Raw genomic sequence first — 19581 nt, 5'->3', positions numbered from 1 at the left:
AGAAGATAGGGTGGGATGGGGGTAGGGATTAAACAATAGATGGACATAGAGCTCAAAGACAAAGCAGTGGATAATGGTCAGGCTAGGAGGGTGAATAGCTGTTAATGGGGACTATTAGTGACTAACAATGGGTTGTGTGTAATAGCACACCATGTGATAACAAGGCCTGGGGTGTGAGGGTCAAGGTAAGGACATGGAAGAGCTCAAGCCCAAAAATTGTTAAATTTGATATTGAGTCTAGTAGGCTATAGAGTTCCCAAGCAGAAAATGAGGTGCTGTTTTTCCAGCTTGTGCTGAGATTTGCTGGAGCACTGCAGCAAGCCTGAGACAGAAATGATGGCCAAGGAACAAGGTGGTGTGTTGAAGTGGCAGGCAACTGGAAGCTCAGAGTCTTTTTGTGGACAGAACATGTGTGTTCTCAAAGAAGTCACCCAGCTTTCACTTCATTTCACCAATGTAGAGGAGACCACATTGTGAGGGGCGAATGAAGTAGACTGGATTGAGTGAAGTGCAGGTAAAGCGCTGCTTCACCTGGAAGGTGTATTTAGACCTTTGGATTTGGAGGAGGAAGGAAGTAAAGGGACACGTGTTACACCTTCTGTGGTTGCTGTCGGGGGTGTTGTTTTGTGTGAAAGAAGAGTGGACCAGGGTGTCCCAGAGGGAACAGTTCATGCAGAAGGCCGGCAAGGAAGGGGAGGGTAATATGTGTCTGATGGTGGCATCCTGATGGAGGTGGTGGAAATGACAGCAAATGATCCTCTGGGTGTGGATGGTGGTGGGATGGTAGGTAAGGACATGGGGGACTGTATTGTATGGGAGGGAAGAGAGGGAATGAGAGGTGAAGTGCGGGAAATGGGTTGGACCTGGCTGAGGGCCTTGTCAACTATGGTGCTGGGGAAGATGCAATGGAGACGGAGGAACTGGGAGAATGGAAGGGCGTCTTTACGGGAAGCAGGGGGTGAGAATGTGTAGTCAAGGTAACTATTAGAGACAGTGGGTTTATAGTGGATATTGGTGGCCAGCCAATCCCCAGAAATGGAAACAGAGATGTTGAGGCAGAGAAGGGAGGAGCCAGAGATGGACCAGGTGAAGGTGAGGTTGGGGTGGAAATTGGAAGCAAAATTGATAAATCTCGCCAATTCTGAATGAGAAGGAAGCAGCACTGATGATGTCATCAATATACTGGAGAAATAGTTGTGGGTGGGAGTGAGAGTAGGACTGGAACAAGGAATGTAGAGACAGGAATAACTGGAGCCCATGCGGGTACCCATGGCCACCCCTCTGACCTGAAGAAGGTGACATGAGTTAAAACAGAAGTTGTTCAGGGTGAGGATGAACTCGACCAGGCAGAGAAGGCCGGTGGTGGATGGGTGGTTCAGGCCTTTATTTCCAGGAAAATTTGGAGAGCCCCAAGACATTCCAGTTGTGGGATGGATGTGCAAAGGGACTGAGTGTCCATAGTAAAGAGGAAGTAGCTGGAGCTCACAAACTGAAAATTCTAAAACTGATATAAAGTGTCATGGGAATTGTGGACGTAAGTGGGCAGGCATTGAACAAGGGGAGAAAAAAATCGAGTTGAGGTAGGAAGAGATGAGTTCTGTGGGGCAGGAGCAGGCAGAACCAATAGGTCTGCCTGGGCAGTTCTGTTTGTGGATTTTGGGAAGGAAGTACAAGTGAGCCAATACGGGGTTGGGAGACAATCAGCTTGGAGGCAATGGGGGGGCCGGGTGGAGGAGTGGGGGGGAGCGGTGGTGGTGATCACCGGATGAAATAAGGTTAGTAACCATTGTGATGGCCTGATGTTCAATGGTGGGGTCATGGTCTGGGGGAGATAGAAGGAGGTATCTGAGAGCTGGCGCTCAGTCTCTGCAATGTAGAGATCAGTCTGCCAGTCAACACCACCACCCCTCTCAGCAGGCTTAATTACAAAGTCAGGGTTGGATCTGACAGCACGGAATGCAGTCAGTTCCCAGGAGGTTGACTGGAATGGGTGAGAGACAGAGAAATTGAGGTGACCAATGTCATGTCGACAGTTCTCAATGAACAGATTGAGTGCAGGTAAAAAGCAAGAGGAAGGGGTAGAGCTGGATGGAGAGTGTTCGAGATGGGCGAAAGGGTCTGTGGGATGGGGAAAGGACTTGTATCCAAAGAAATGGACACAGAGGCAAAGGCAACAGAAGAAGAGTTCAATGTCATGTCATGCCCGAAATTCATTAAGGTGGGGATGCAAAAGGAGACCTTTGCTGAGTACAGAACGTTCAGCATCGGACAGCAGAAGATCAGGAGGGATGGTAAATACATGACAGGAAGTGGGGTTGGAAGAGGGGATGAAGTCAGAGGGAAGGGGAGGGGAGGAAGGTTCCAGAGGGCCGTAGATATCTTTGAGTTGTTGCATCTTGTGTCACTTGATGTCTAAAAGGAAAAGAAAAAGTTTCTTGTTAGCATGTCGAATGAGCTGGAGGATAAAGTGGAACTGGGGTGCTATGCAGCTCTGAGCCAGTGTGATGCTATACTGTTGGAGAGAGAGGTCGAGAGTGAGCATATGACAACGCATGACAATCTGTGTGAATCTCACGTTGCAGCATGGGCAGCTGTCTGGGGAACGTTGAATGTCACCGAAATACCTATGGTCCCCGGTGGATTCAAAGCACGAAGGATGAAACTTGAGTTGTAATCCATATGGGGTAAGCTAGAGGCAGTCACTGAGTAATGTGAAATAGCTGTGGATCGAGTTTTGGTAAATAACTCGTCAAACACTAGGAGTGACAGTGAAACTAATAATGGAGGACAAGAAACATCATTGGAACAGAAATCCTGTCCAAGAGAGGGGCAGAACTTCTTCAAGGTGGGCATGCCTGGAAGAGATGTGGCAGTGACTTAAATATTAGAAAAAAACCCAAAAAGAAGTGCAGATGCTGTAAATCAGAAACAATAACAGAAATCGCTGGAAAAGCTCAGCAAGTTTGGCAGCATCTCTGGAGAGAAATCAGTTAACATTTCGAGTCCAGTAACCCTTCCTCAGAACTTATGGCAGCAAGGAAAATGTTTGTTTTTATGCAGAAGATAGGGTGGGTGAAGGGGTAAGGTGTAAATGATAGGTGGAGATACAGCCCAAAGGGAAAAAAAGGACAGTTGGATCGACAAAGGAGTGGATAGCGATCAGACTAGGAGGGTGAATAGCTGTTAATGGGAACTGTTAGTGGCTAATAGGTTGTGTGTAATAGGAGAACATGTGATAAGAAGGCTTGGGGTGTTGGGGTTTTTCGAAAGTGGCATGGTGAGACTCCCACTAGGCAGCAGTGGGTTGCTGGTTGATGGTGATTATTGTTGTTAAATGCTTTTTTAACACCCCAACAGAACTCATTAATATATAGCCTCCTATTTTATCAAACAAGCTTGACATCAGGAAAACTAAGCAAGAAACCTAGCAAACACCTGGGTGATTCAGCTTGCCACTTGCTCGAAAGGATCTTTATTTCGGAAATGAGGTGGCAACATCTCTGGTCATGTTCAGTGGGCACCAGCCATATGTGCACAGTCATTGATATCTGGCATGTATCAGCACCTAAGAACCTTCATGGCTAATCTCTTTTCGACTTATAACATACCTTTGCACTTCAATGCTGTACCTTGGGCTGCACCAGCAACTATCATTGTAACATTACTGCAGCAAGGACACTGTGCGTCAGGATCACACACCCAAGTCATGGACCAGACTAGGCTGCATCTCTGAGGTCTTCATTTGCTGTGAGAGCAATCACTCAATCTGAGCCTACCTAGGTACTCACAGTATCCTTGCCTGGCATTGGCTTGCCTTGCCCTTTTACACTCTGCTTCCTTAGCCAGAGCTGCCAGGCTTCTGTCTTGCCATGCTATGTCGTGCATATATAAGCCAGGAACCTTGTCATAGTTGCCAGCAGGCTCAGTCAAGTCAAGGGGAATAGCCTTCACTCAGGGATCCAGCACAATAAGTCAGGAGCAGCCTCTGATACCAATTCAGGACCTTTTCAGCAACAATCTCTCTAATTTTATTTTTCAGGAGCCCACCACTCAACTTGATTCTTTCTGCTCCAATGTGGGCTGGAATAAGAGAGAAAGATAGGTATTGTGAGAATTGAAAATGGATGGCATAGCTATACTGTTGGTGTAGGTGAGGTGTCCTGAGCGATTGAGTAGGCAGTACAAATGACATGCAGGGTGAGTGGTCTCACAGGTTGCTGTGGGTGAGACTGAGCAGGGAAGATGTAGGCAGGCGTGAGAGTACTAAAGCTTGAGCCTTGCTTGAATTTGGGTACAGGAGCAGAGATGGATTGAGTATGAGGTATTAGAGAGAAGGCGGTAGGAATTATCATGGAGGAGATAAAAAAAACCCTTCTTTCTACAGTGGTGGGCCTTTCTCCAGCTGGCTGAGACTGCTTTAAACCAGGTGTAACCTTGGACATAGCTAGCATGGTCTACTGCTGTGGCCCTCTGTGCTGGTCCTGGGGGAAAGTGATGTCCTACATCAGTAGCACCCCATCCAGCAGTACCTCAACAACCCCGCCTGTGAATAAAGGGGAACAAATAGATATAGTATATTTGGAATTCAAAGAGGCATTCAATAAAATGCCTACAGGGACCAAATAACCTGTTACTTCTCCTATTTCTCATGTTCATATGTTCTTACGGAATGCAAGATGCTTGCTATCTTCACAGCCTCCATTTTATCTCCCTGTTGTACTGTAGATCCAAAGTAATTTCCAATGTTGCCTCAAAAATATTGCAGCCTTTGTGTATACAGATCACCCATTCCTTTGCCATCTCCATCATAATACGACAACATCCTTCAATAAATACAGTGAAACTTATTTGAAAACAGTGAAAAAGTTCCACAGATTTTACTTACCTGTAATCAAATTATTGTTCCTTTAAATAATATTACTCCAGGATCAATTGTGCTGTTTCACACTCCATTTTTTAAGAATGTATAATGTAGGTGAGGTTCAAAGCATTGCTCTGCCATTGAATTTTTTGCTGGGTCTCTCTCCTTTTCATCTCCTGTACTAATTAATACCTCCAGTGGTGATAGATCATATCCGACCCCACCTCTTATGTGTTGTTTCATTTACTTCCTTTTATTTCTTTTCTAGTTTTCCACAAGTAATTTGAATTAGCTTCAGTGAAATGACAGCAGATTTTCTTTAACAGAACACACTACCTTTCAGACTTGAAACAAGTTCTAGCTATGCACATTTCTCAGCCCCATTTTGAGCATGTAGCCAGTTAACACTGCATTCTGCAATGGGTTGCACACCAAAATACCCCCATAGCTGAAAGCAAGCCTAGGCAACTATTTTCCACTTAACACTATTCATGTTAATTGCGTCTTATCTAACCAGAAATGAGTTTTCTTCTCCAATTGTTTTTTTTAAGGTCTGTGGAAATTATATTAGTACAATCATAGTTTGATTTAAAGTCTTGAGCCTGGAATTTACTAGCACAAATAAATGAGTAATTACCAATAAAAACAGAAAGTAATTTATCAATAGTGATTATTACTCTTAAAAGAAAATGAAATGTTATAAGGAATAGACTGTCTCAATCTGACAATATGTTCATACAACTTGCAGTATATTGCATAATAACAGTGACTCTGACTTTTTCGCTGTTTTCAAATAAGTTTCACGGTATTTATTGAAGGATGTTGCCGTATTATGATGGAGACTCTGACAACCTGTTTCTGACATATCCTTGGTAAAAGCAATGCAGACAATCTGCTGCAGTCAACCAATGTAAACTGTCAGAAGAACAGATTCTTTTCGGTTGTCATACTAGGATAATGCTACAGTCCCATCTAGTTAAAAAATCACCAAATCACCAAACCAGCATGAGGATAAGATGATTGCATCCAACATGTACCTTGTCTAGTAACTCAAAAATTGTTTAGAGCATTGAGGTTCATATGAGAACAGCCAGGCAGTATGTTTGGCAGGGCATGGAATAAGTGCAGCTGGACAATTCTTTTTAAAGCACGTACTGAAATCCTCTTTCGTGTACTGAAAGTGGAATGTGACTGTTGAAGCACCTTCTATTAATGAACTGTAATGTATTTCACAATGCTTGCAACAGAAGACATCTGACTAGTTCACAGAAGATTCCTAAATAATGCTCCATCTCTTTCCCACTGCATGCTTTACTACCCTTACTAATTTGAAACAGGTCTAAGCAGAGATTCAAGGCCTAGAAATACAAAATACAAAAGCAAAATAATATGTTTGTGCTAGCTATGCACAATGCTGGGGCTCATTTTAAATTTGCAGCCAGTCAGCACTGTATTCTGCACTCAGTTTACACATTGAAATCTTAAAGATGGTGAGCAGGAGCCACGGGATTCAATATCAAAATGGACAGGCCGAGGTGCAGGTAAAATTGGATTCTCAGCCTCAAGTTATTCAGTCAGCAAGCTATAAATATGTGGCAGATGTACCTTGGCACTTTACTGTAGAAGGGGTCTTGGAAATCAAATCATATTTTGCTATCAACAGCCCTCATGTAGGTTCTCAAAAGGTTCACGTGGTCAATAAAGAAGAAGGCTGATCCAGAGAGAGAGTAGTGGCGTCTGGGAAGGAGCATAACTTTGATCTTAAAGGAAGATATACCTATGATTATTCTGCAGGGAGCATAACAATGAATAGACAAGGTGGATGAGTGGGGTGGGGTTGGGTCATGGGCAGTTCAGAGGCTGGAGTGACTGTCAAGGATGATCTAGAGTGGGATGTCTGAGTTCAGGATGATGGTTAGTGTTGAATAGACAGAAGGATCAGGAGCGAGGATAGCAGTGAACTGGATCAAGAACGTGACAGTGGCCTTGAATGGATGGGTACTATTAATTGGTGTAATAGCGATGATTGGGGCATACTGTAGTAGTGGGGGTAGATGGCAACAGTGTTTGTTTGTAAGCATTTGCTGTGGTATATTAGGGGGTTAAGAAGACATTCAGGATAATATCGGGTAAGTTTACTTTAGCAATACCTCAGCAGCACAAAATGAGTGATGTCACATTTATTGCTCTTTTTGTTCAGAGGATAAGAATCATATATAATGATGTCCCATCTAATAACTAGACTTTTCTATTTCTGCTGACCTTCTACAAAAGGCATGGGAAGACTACATTAAAACCTATGATCTTCCTGCAGGCTTGAGCAGTGAAATCTTCTGATTGAGCACAATGGCCTCTCTAGTACCAAGTTTACCCTAGTGGCAACACCATTTCTCACCCTCACCAGGGTCTCCTGACTGAATGTGGCAATCTTGACTCAATTATCTTTATTACTCAATTACCTGCACATCTGCTAATGTGGTATACTGTATCCGCTGTTCCCATTGTGGCCTCCTCTACATCGGGGAAACCAAGTGGAGGCTTGGGGACCGCTTTGCAGAACACCTACGCTCGGTTCGCACTAAACAACTGCACCTCCCAGTCGCGAACCATTTCAATGCCCCCTCCCACTCCTTGGACGACATGTCCATCCTGGGCCTCCTGCAGTGCCACAATGATGCCACCCGAAAGCTCTAGGAACAGCATCTCATATTTCGCTTGGGAACCCTGCAGCCCAAGGGTATCAATGTGGACTTCACAAGCTTCAGAATCTCCCCTCCCCCGACCGCATCCCAAAACCAGCCCAGCTCATCCCCGCCTCCCTAACCATTCCTCCCACCTCAAGCCCCACCCCCATCTCCTACCCACTAACCTCATCCCGCCTCCTTGACCTGTCCATCCTCCCTGGACCGACCTATCCCCTCCCTAACTCCCCACCTACATTCACCTTTACTGGCTCCAACCCCGCCTCTTTGACCTGTCTGTCTCCTCTCCACCTATCTTCTCCTTTATCCATCTTCTATCCGCCTTCCTCTCTCTCCCTATTTATTTCAGAATCCCCTTCCCCTCCCCCATTTCTGAAGAAGGGTCTCGATCCGAAATGTCAGCTTTCCTGCTCCTCTGGTGCTGCTTGGCCTGCTGTGTTCGTCCAGCTCTACACCACGTTATCTCAATTACCTTTATTAGAGGGCAGTATTGATGGTACTGTCCTGGGAGAGATGCAATCCCAGTAGTGCCACTGTTCCAAAAAGCTCTTCAAGGCAAGATATTGTCACTTAAAAGGAATTAAATTGCTTATTGGCATAGAATCAGGTTGGACATCTTGTATACGGCTGCAGTTGTGTTACCCTCAGATTTTTGACCCTCCACTGGGGCCACTGCCTGCCCTGACAAAATCCAGCCCATTAAATCTACTTCTTTCTCCATAGATACTGCCAGAGGTCCAGAGTATTTCATGCATTTTTGTTTCATATTTCTAATATCCACTGAATATTGCTTCTATATAAAAACCTAACACTACCTTATGATAACTCAAATCTATTAAGATCCAATTCCTCTTAAAATTATGCACAAACATTGAACATTTTCTGCAGTAATGTCAATGATTTTGAAGGTTCAGGAGGCAAAGCTTTCACGTTATGTCCATCCTTACAAAAAATAGATAACAAATAACAGTGTTACTCTATTTTGACAAAAATGTGGAATCAATCAGTTTGTGTAACTTGATCTTGTACACTGTTGGAAATTGGACGTATTTGCAACCTAACTGCAACATTAAGTTAAAAAATTATGACATGAACAATAACAAAGAATTGTAACATCTAGGTGTTTCCAACTGATATAATCTTCCTTTATTCAGGATGCTATCAATCCCATTCTTAAGTCATTATGTTAATCCATGTAAAACATCAGGAGTAGTCCACTTGAATATTACCAGACACCATATTGGCTGACACAATGGAAATACTAATACTACATCCATTTTTTTGATTGAAATAAATCTGTGAATGCATGAATGAAACAAATTAATTCAGCTGGTAACATTGGCTAATAATTCATTCCATGTTCATTCTTGTCTCACTGTCTGTGTGGTTACCTTAATAATATCTTCATTAGTTGATCTGCACTGAACAGAGGGTGACACATCTGTGATGATTCCATTCATTTCCACAGCAACGACCTTTAAAGGAATGGCGACAGTCCTTCCTGTCAGTATTGCAGTATTGATGATCTCTGTATCCTAGTAAAGGAGGGAAGTAGCACAATGTTAATCTTTGGACAGTTCATTGTTTTCACATATTTAGCAAATTAGATTGTGAGCCTGGAAACCATAGATGTGGCATTCAGTCTTTGGTTTATTGATTGAAGTAATCTGGAGGAAAGCTGTAAATTTCAGGTCAAGTGAGGATGATTCAGCTTCAATTTTTGAATTATTTCTTCTCTCACATGTATTTTGATAATTGATGTGAACCAAATACCTCTTCAATTTCCTTTTACTTTGTGTAGAAGGGCAGTCAACCTGCTTCTGACAACATGATTTGAAACTTCTTCTCATTGTGGGTACTGTTGGCAAATAATTTGCATTTTTAAGATATTTTTGTCACCCAAACAACATTACCTTCCAAAGATAGTAGGAACTGCCGATGTTGGAGAATCTGAGATAACAAGGTGTAGAGCTGGATGAACACAGCAGACCAAGCAGCATCAGAGGAGCAGGAAAGCTGATGTTTCGGGTCCAGACCCTTCTCCAATGCATGTTAATTTAGAAAATGGTAAGAAAAAGAACCTAATTGCAGACACCAAGAAAGCAAATAACAAAGATGACTGCACCATAAACAATACCCACTTGAAACACTAAATAAAAACCAAATGAACTGCGGATGCTGTAAATCAGAAACAAAAACAGAAACTGCTGGAAAAGCTCAGCAGGTCTGGCAGCATCTGTAAAGGGAAATCAGAGTTTACGTTTCAGGTCAAGTGACTCTTCTTCAGCTCTGTTCTCAGACCTGCTGAGCTTTTCCAGCAGTTTCTGTTTCTGTTTCCCACTTGAAACAAGTCTGCATTACTCAAATGTTCTTGAGCATAAGCTGTTTAACTGCATAATGAATGCTGACCCCAAACATGTGATAAACCTCTAAGAGAATGTAATCTCTTAAAATGAAGAGTTTGTTCTTACTTAGGGTTTCAATTTTTCTGTGCTCTCACACTGCATTAAACAGGAAGAGGTATTCTCTGAGTTCATACTCCTTCATTACCAGTTATTACACCACAAACCAACATTGAACAAGGATGCTGAGGCCATGAAAGCACATCCAGAAGACCCAGCATGTGAATATTGTGGAACACACAATGATCTGACACATCATCATATGCAATGTGAATATCTGGTTCCATTGCGTAAGCCTGACAAACTCTGACATACATAAATATAAAGCTGACGAAGAACTGAAAAGATCATACGGAACTTACATGACTACCTTGATAAAATATATCAGAGATAGTAGGAACTGCAGATGCTGGTGAATCCGAGACAACAAGGTGCAGGGCTGGATGAACACAGCAGGTCAAGGAGCATCATAGGAGCAGAGGGGCTGACGTTTCGGGCCTAGACCCTTCATCAGAAAAGGGGGAGGGGAAGGGGGTTCTGAAATAAATAGGGAGAGAGCGGGAGGCGGATAGAAGATGGATAGAGGAGAGGATAGGTGGAGAGGAAACAAACAGGTCAAACAGGCGGGGATGGGGCCAGTGAAGGTGAGTGTAGGTGGGGAGTTAGGGAGGGGATAGGTCAGTCCAGGGAGGACGGACAGGTCAAGGGGGCGGGATGAGGTTAGTCGGTAGGAGATGGAGGTGCGGCTTGAGGTGGGAGGAGGGGATAGGTGGGAGGAATAACAGGTTAGGGAGGCAGGGACGAGCTGGACTGGTTTTGGGATGCGGTAGGGGGAGGGGAGATTTTGAAACTTGTGAAATCCACATTGATACCATTGGGCTGCAGGGTTCCCAAGCGGAATATGAGTTGCTGTTCCTGCAACCTTCGGGTGGCATCGTTGTGGCACTGCAGGAGGCCCAGGATGGACATGTCGTCTGAGGAATGGGAGGGGGAGTTGAAATGGTTTGCGACTGGGAGGTGCAGTTGTTTATTGCGAACCGAGCGTAGGTGTTCTGCAAAGCGGTCCCCGAGCCTCCGCTTGGTTTCCCCGATGTAGAGGAAGCCACACCGGATGCAGTATACCACATTGGCAGATGTGCAGGTGAACATCTGCTTGATGTGGAAAATCTTCTTGGGGCCTGGGATGGGGGTGAGGGAGGAGGTATGGGGGCAGGTGTAGCACTTCCTGCGGTTGCAGGGAAAAGTGCCGGGTGTGGTGGGACTGGAGGGGAGTGTGGAGCAGACAAGGGAGTCATGGAGAGAGTGGTCCCTCCGGAAAGCAGATAGGGGTGGGGAGGGAAAGATGTCTTTGGTGGTGGGGTCGGATTGCAGATGGCGGAAGTGTCGGAGGATGATGCGTTGGATCCGGAGGTTGGTGGGGTGGTACGTGAGGACGAGGGGGATTCTTTTTTGGTTCTTATTGCGTGGACGAGGTGTGAGGGATGAGTTGCGGGAGATGTGGGAGACATGGTTGAGGGTGTTCTCGACCACTGAGAGGGGGAAGTTACGGTCCTTGAAAAACGAGGACAACTGAGATGTACGGGAGTGGAATGCCTCATCCTGAGAGCAGATGCGGCGGAGGCGAAGGAATTGGGAATAGGGGATAGCATTTTTGCAGGAAGGTGGGTGGGAGGAGGAGTATTCTAGGTAGCTGTGGGAGTCAGTGGGCTTGAAATGAGTATCGGTTTCTAGGTGGTTGCCCGATATGGAGACAGAGAGGTCCAGGAAGGGGAGAGAGGTGTTAGAGATGGTCCACCAGAAGGTTGCAACTCATATTCCGCTTGGGAACCCTGCAGCCCAATGGGTATCAATGTGGATTTCACAAGTTTCAAAATCTCCCCTCCCCCTACCGCATCCCAAAACCAGTCCAGCTCGTCCCTGTCTCCCTAACCTGTTCTTCCTCCCACCTATCCCTTCCTCCCACCTCAAGCCGCACCTCCATCTCCTACCGACTAACCTCATCCCGCCCCCTTGACCTGTCCGTCCTCCCTGGACTGACCTATCCCCTCCCTAACTCCCCACCTACACTCACCTTTACTGGCCCCATCCCCGCCTCTTCGACCTGTTTGTTTCCTCTCCACCTATCCTCACCTCTATCCATCTTCTATCTGCCTCCCACTCTCTCCCGATTTATTTCAGAACCCCCTTCCCCTCCCCCTTTTCTGATGAAGGGTCTAGGCCCGAAACGTCAGCCTCTCTGCTCCTATGATGCTGCTTGACCTGCTGTGTTCATCCAGCCCTGCACCTTGTTGATAAAATATATGTTGTGCTCAACAACAATTCTAAGCTCATATCCATAGGACCTGCTGCTATAGATCTCACAGCCACACTTCAGGACAAATTGCAGAGGTGGTTGTTAGACTTGGTTTTGAAATATTTATGATAGGGCTTGTTTTCGTGGCTCACTGCATTCACGCATGTGCAGGCTTCCAAAGACACACAAAAGGAATGCCCCTTTACGTCCTGTTTTATCTGTGCTTGACTCAACACAGTATGACTTGGCCAAATGGTTGACTGAATTGCTGCAATCGGTTTTAAATTTGTTTTCCACAAACACTGTGAGGGAAGTGGTGGCATAGTGATAATTTCTCTGGAACTGGTAACTCGTGAGCCTCAGTCTGATGTTTTGAAGACATGGGTTGGAATTCCACCACGGCAGAGAGGGAAATTTGAATTCAATAAAATCTGGAACTAGAAGCTAACCTAATAGCCACAATGTAATCACTGTCAATTGTTGTAAAAAAATCTCATTCACTAACGTCCTTTAGGGAAGGGAACCTGATATCTTTACCTGATCTGGTCTACATGTGATGTCAGAGCCACAGACATGTGGTTCACTCTTAACTACTTCTGGGTAGTTAGGGAAGGGCAATAAATTTTGGCTTTAGCAGTAATGAATTAAATTCAATTAAAGTGAATGAATTAAAAAAATCACTTTCTTAAAGCTCATACAAAACCTAAATATCAAGAGTAATATCATGTTCATGTGCTATTTCAACATTGTTAGCCTAATAACCAAAGCAATCAAGGAAACCATTGACATTTACACTAGATCATTATACCATGGTAATCTAGATGCACCACTGGTATCTGAATCAGTTTTCCTTGAACTTAGCAACACAGTTGAATTCAGTTTCAATGATACTATATATGCCAAGTTGATAGTTTTGCTATGGGATCCCTCTGATGTCCTTCTAAACATCTTTATTAATTACCATTACTTTGATGGAATGACCTTTAACCTTCTACTCATTGTAGTCTTCCAATATGTAGACGACATGTTGCAATATTTGAATCCACAACTACATCAAAGAATTTCTTTACAAGCTGCATAAACTCCATTGTGTATTTAAACTTACCATTGAAATGGAGCAATCAAATGAAATTGCTTTCCTCGAGGTGTTAGTTGAGAAGTCTGCCAATGAGTTCCCTACTACTAACAATTGTAAGGCTACGTTCATTTGTCAATATACACTTTGGGATTCCAAACATTCCACAAGGGACAAGATCTTTATTGACAACCATATGAAAGCGCCATAGCCATCTACTCACCATGAAAGCTTGATGCTGAGATAGGGCATTTCAAAACTATTCTGCATAATGTTTACCCTGATCAAATCTTCACTCACTGTCTATTGCTGTGTGAATGCATAAAATGACCTATGGCTGCCACATTTGGCCCTGATAGGTGTCCAGTCCAACTTAGATTACCCTTGAAGAAAAAGTTATCTCAAAGATTTGAGAAGCTGGAGAACCTAGCTATCTCATGCTGCTAATATGCAGCAAATAAGCAAGTGGTATTTTCCACTAACATGATGCTGCTGTCAAGCCAAAAAGAAGTAATATGGTATATGTGTTTCAGTAGCAATGTGATACCAAGTATGTGGGCTGCACTTCCCAATGACTGGCATACCATAACAAGCAATGCATCCCATTAGCTGTCCTCAGCAGGCAACCTGCTGACTGTATTTAACCAGCCCTTGCTTGCAAACCTCACTACTCTGTATCCAACATGGTTCTGCTATTTGAAAAATGCTATTTGATAATGCCACAATCAGTTGAAGTCTACCTACCTGGTCTATGTTTAATCAACAAGCTAAGATTGATAATTAACAATTTATGTTGCATCTCCTGTGAACCAATGGTCCAACAAATCAGCACCCATTTATCACATTTATGAATTTATGAACTATTTGTAAGTTTGGTTTCTTGCACGATGAGTGAAAGATGAGAAGCACGAAGATCATGTTTTTTTAATAATGTTTAGCAAGCATTTATAAAGATGTTATCATTAGGCATTGTCAATTCTCAAATCATATTACTAAATCCATGCATTAGGATTCAACATCGAATGAGTTATAATGAACTTTATTTTTACTGGCACTAAGAGGTAACTAATGTGACATCCTTATTCAAAAAGGGAAGCAGGCAAAAAATGATAACTATAGACTGATTAGCCTAACATGTACTGTTGGAAAAAAATTGGAATCTGTTATTACGGAAGTACTTGGAAAAATCACAATCTAATCAAGCAAAGCCAACTTGGCTTCATGGAAGGAACATTTCTTAAGAGTTTTTCAACGAAGTCTCAACCAGAGTGGATAGGAGGGAGCCGGTAGATGTGTTTGTTTGGACTTTCAGAAGGCATTTAATAGAATATATCACAAAAGGTTAAGTCATAAGATAAAAGCTCATGGTTTTGGAAGCAGTATATTGGCATGGATAGAGAGTTGATTAATGGCCAGGAAACAGTGAGTGGGGATAAGGAGTTCTTTTTCAGGTTGGATCCTGCAACCAGTGGGGTTCCGCAGGGATCAGTGCTGGGACTGTAACTGTTTACAATGCATAATAATGACTTGGTGGAAGGAAGCAAATGTACTTTGGCCAAACTTGCAGCTGACAGAATGATAGGCAGGTTGTGAGAGGGGTACAAACTGTTTACAGAAAGATATTGATAGGTTAAGTAAACAGGTAAAAAGTTGGCAAATGGAGTGCATCATGGGAAAATTGAAGTTGTTCATTTTGGAAGACAGAACAGTAGAATAGAATAGTATTTAAATGGAGAAAAGCTCCAGAAAGCCACAACACAAAATGACTTGTGAGTTGTGCATGAAACACAAAAAGCTATCACACAGGTGCAGCTGGTAATCAAGAAGAGTAATGGAATGTTGATCCTGAACACTCCTTTGACACAGTGGTGATGTCACTACCTCTGAGCAAGAGGCCCAGGTTCAAGTCCTATCTGCTCCAGAGGAGTGTAATATCTTCTCTGAACAGATTGATTTAAAATATCTGGAATGTTGACCCTTATTTCAAAGGGATTGGAGTAGAAGAGTAGGGAAGTCTTAGTATAGCTACACATGGTGCTGGTGAGACCACATCTGGATGTTTAAGATGTCACGGAATACAAACAGGGAATTCTGAATTGGGGTTGATGTGAACAGCCAGAGAACATGGTCCATGTTGGGATCAATGACACCGGAAGAGAAATGACTTTAGTACCTGGTGAAAATGTAGAAGATATCTTCAAGATTAAGCCTCTGGTTGTGTTGGTGCTTGTAGCTACACTTGTCAGGAGACCTGCTGTCAAAATTTGTCACTCTTGTTTGTCTTGCGCCATCCTCACACATATCCACTGTGTATTGAAAGCATTTCAGATTTGTTAATTTTTGCGGACTTGAGTGTGAAGGATTGTGGGTCGTCTGGAGAGCTTTTTTTTTCAAAAAGTCAATGGAAAGACACATTGGAACTTATTTTTTACACAATGCACTTATTGGAAACCACATGGTTCCATATAATTGCTGGTCTTGGTTGCTTGAATTCACTTCAGGGAAAACATCTGACTGTTTTATGACTGGGTTTTATAGTTGTTCTGGTGTTTGCAAACTTGGAGTTTTTGTTTGGATTTTTACAGATGAGGAAAGTGCGCAAGAGAACAAAATGCTCAGTTTGAATCTCCTGTGTCTGAACATCTTTATTGTGAAATTAGGGTGAAACTTGATTGCTCCTCTGGAAGAATGATTGAAAGAACTTCTCAGTATTGTATTTCTTGAGTAAGTTGTCTGCTAAGACCCTGTAGATAACCATGCATACCACAACACCAGATTGACAGACTTCAGAACATTCTATGTCCTCTGCTTTTTTGACCTTCAAGAATAGTCATGATTTACCAGAAAACATTTTTCTATTTAAAGAGAATCTTATTAGAGAGAATCTTTTTTCCTTTACTTAAAGCTTGTGTGTGTCAATGTTTGTGTTATTCAGAGACATAAATAATTATATTTTCATATTACAAGTTGTGTGTGTATTAATCAATTCTGTATTTTCATTGAATGGCTTTAGTTTCATAATGAACTAATCATTTTGTGTTTATTAAAGAAACCTGATTAATTAATGTTTTAATTCTTAATACAATTTAGAAAAAGCATATGATTAGCCATAATGGGATTTGGGTCTAATATTTTCATGTTATTTCCAACTAGGCATAGGCTCACAAATGTTTGTTCTCACTTTTAATTCTGTTTCTTAAACTGCTTTTAGGTGTTCTTTTGTTACTTCATTCTTGCTTAGACCTTGTCCTATATGCCTCAATTGTAAAGCATTCCTTACTTCCAACTTTATATGGTTTTGTCCATTGTTTGCATCTATATTTTGAGGACTCTCTTGATTTGGATCATCATAAAATTCATTTTTAAATTCAATCCATCTTTTTGCTACTGGAACCTTTTCAAATGCACGTATTATTTGCTATTTCTTTCATTGTGTTAAGATATCACCTTCAGGTGCATAACTGTCGTTTAGTGATGTATTTCCAGCTTCAATACTTCATCATACACTTCATTAACATTTCACTTTAGTATGTCTACATTCATTCCTTACTATCTTTTCAATCCCATCATACTCAGATCTGTTTTATGCCCTTTTCCTTTAACTATCATCATTGCTGTCTTCTATTCCGCCTCTTTTTTCCACCCCCCAAATTGTAATAATAACCTCTGCAGTGAAGTGTACGTGGAATTCCTTCCAAAAATACCACAACTTTTGCATCAAAGCATTATCACGATGTTCACAGCTTACTATTTGTGTGGAATTTTCATCATTAAGGATATTGATGATGGAGGAACGTCAATGATATTGGGATTTAGCAATGCTTACAAGATTGTTAAGGTAAATAAAAACATTGCAAATGCTCATGTGGAAGTATAATAGTTAACCACGAATCTTATTTGGTGCATGATGTTCCCTAAAGCGGTTCATGGCTTTTGTGAATTTTAGTCACAAAGATAATGGTCACCAAAAGAAGATTTTCTGAAGTTGCACAAGATAATTTTGAGGAGATGCAGAAATCTCACAACAAAATATTGACCAATAAGGCTCTGATTGGAGCTTGAGGTCTATCGGGGAAAGATAAAGAGGAAAAACATCATGAAACAAGTAAGTAAAATTGAAAAACAAGAAGATCTGAACATTTTCAAAGATAATGATCCCCTTTTGGAAAGATACTTAAATGTCAGTAGAGACATGAAAAAAATCATCCGGAACTATGGGGAGATTTACCAAGAAAAGCAAAAGTACAAGGTGCAATAATCCATTTCAGCATTCTTCAAACTTAGAAAAGGTGAGGCAGAAGAAAATCATTACTGTTAACTTGCACTGGGAACAGATCACCTGATAGTATCGACTTCTAAATGGGAAACCTGTCTTTGATATAAGTAGTTCCACTGTACGTTTCCAGGAACATATTTACAACTTAAAATCAGATATTCTTGTAATTTGTAAATGGTTAATTATTTGAGCTTCTATTAGATTTTATTACATCCTGTATTTGAAATTATAAATAACTCTCACCGCCTGTCTACGTGGCTTCAGCTATTCGGGTATGGAAAGCATCATTCAGACACATTGATATGATATTCATTTTTTCTCTCTGGCAGAACAGATTGATACACAATAGAAGGGAAGTACAGAGGATCATCAGGAAGGTTACATACCTTTAGCATCCTCCAAGAGATAGTCCTTTGATTCATGGGTAACTGTGCTCCAGTGCTAATGGTATTCTATGTAGGAAAATCATCCTGAATGACAATTGGCTGCTGTCTCATGTAATTTCTCCACTGACTCTTGATTTTCATCATGAAAGGTGCTATGACATTGAAATTGCAGATGGAGTGATCATGGAACTCCCATTTTTCACCTACCACCTGCTCCTTACCCCTTTTTCTTAATTTTTCCTGCTTCATGACAGTGAGGAGCAATTAGCTGCTCAGCTGTACAGGAAGCAAATTCAAAGATAAAAGAAAATAGATAATCAGTACAGTAACACAATGTGGCATTTAAGGCCATCTGGTCAGATACTGCCACTGCACCCAGTTTAGAGACTAGTTTCAGGCTTGAGTCAGGGTCTTCAAGTGGTGAGCCACTGGTCAGAAGGGGGCTGCAGCTAGGACAAGGGAACGACTCTGTGCGCAAATGTCTGAAGAGCAAGATTACAGATGAGTTGTGCTGCAGGACACTTATGTAATTATCTCACTGGGGCAAGCAACAGGAACATACTGATAAATAGGCACACCAATTTGCATGATGTATTGGCATTAAGCTTACCAGATGGCTTTCATTCAATGGCTAGGTGCATGGAGCAATCTGGTTCCAACACAGCCCAGGGCATTACCAAAGCAACCCTGTTATGAAATGTCTGCAGACTGTTATCTCAGCTTCCACTGCAACACAGGACGAGGTCACAGATAGCATTCATAAGATCTTAGTTGGTGGTTTGCAGCTTCAGAATACTAATCCTAACCCTAATCCAATCAGCCATAGACTGCTGCCACTCAGGGAGCAACAGCTGATATCATGGATATTGTCAGCATTCGACAGGACAAATGAGCACTCAGACAGTCTAGCAATTCATGCTCTGACTGGTGGGAAGAAATGCTGAGGTTTTGTCCTCCGGAAGTGGCATTGTTGAATACAAGCCTGCTCTCCTTACAGGGTGACAATACTTGTGCTCTTGTTATTTTCTTTTAGCTAGCCAGCATACACTGCTGTATCCCACATTCAGACAATGCATTCTAAAGTCAGGGCTTCGAGTCCCAGTGCTACTCAGGGCATTCCCCAAATCATATGCAGTCTCCTCTGTAACAGTCAGGACTATTCCACCGACCATGCTGCGGCCACTAGTAGCACTGCATACAATGACTAGGGTATCAATAAGACAGACACTAAAGGAATGCACAAGGTTGATTAGTTCTGGATTTTTTTCTATTACTTATGTATTGCTGGATAAAGTTTCATGTGAAAGTTACTGCAGTTGATCTTCATTGAGTGTTGCAGGCTAGGAGATCTTTGTTGTGGGGAATCCATAATGTATTGCAAGGGGATGATGGTCCATATTGGGGGTGGGAAAGTTTCATTTTCTTCCATCCAGTTTCAGCCGGTCCAAGTAGTCTCTTCCCTTCTTTCTCCTCCTTCTTACAAAGTGGTCTCTGGATCCCAGGATCTAGTGGTTGCTCCCATAATAGCGAGATCTTAGGGGATACAACATTCTACCACAAACATGAAGACTTTCTTGGACTTGTAG

At 42.4% G+C, this 19581-nt stretch overlaps 1 protein-coding gene across 2 annotated transcripts in view; it reads right to left on the bottom strand.

Annotated features, from left to right (window-relative positions):
• tmem132e (transmembrane protein 132E) overlaps positions 1-19581 on the bottom strand; it is a 606787-nt gene that overhangs the window by 180435 nt on the left and 406771 nt on the right. For both annotated transcript variants that reach the window (XR_007264880.1, XM_048612749.1), the window contains exon 5: positions 8955-9098. Coding sequence is in view for 1 of the 2 variants with exons in the window: in XM_048612749.1 (XP_048468706.1) it covers positions 8955-9098 (144 nt within the window). In the remaining variant the exon portion in view is untranslated. The remainder of the gene's footprint in view (positions 1-8954; positions 9099-19581) is intronic.

Source organism: Rhincodon typus, chromosome 26, assembly GCF_021869965.1.
Source record: "Rhincodon typus isolate 14 chromosome 26, sRhiTyp1.1, whole genome shotgun sequence".
Lineage (NCBI taxonomy): Eukaryota > Metazoa > Chordata > Chondrichthyes > Orectolobiformes > Rhincodontidae > Rhincodon > Rhincodon typus.
The sequence above is the reverse complement of the archived record's forward strand: the minus strand, read 5'-3'. Positions and strand labels throughout refer to the sequence as shown.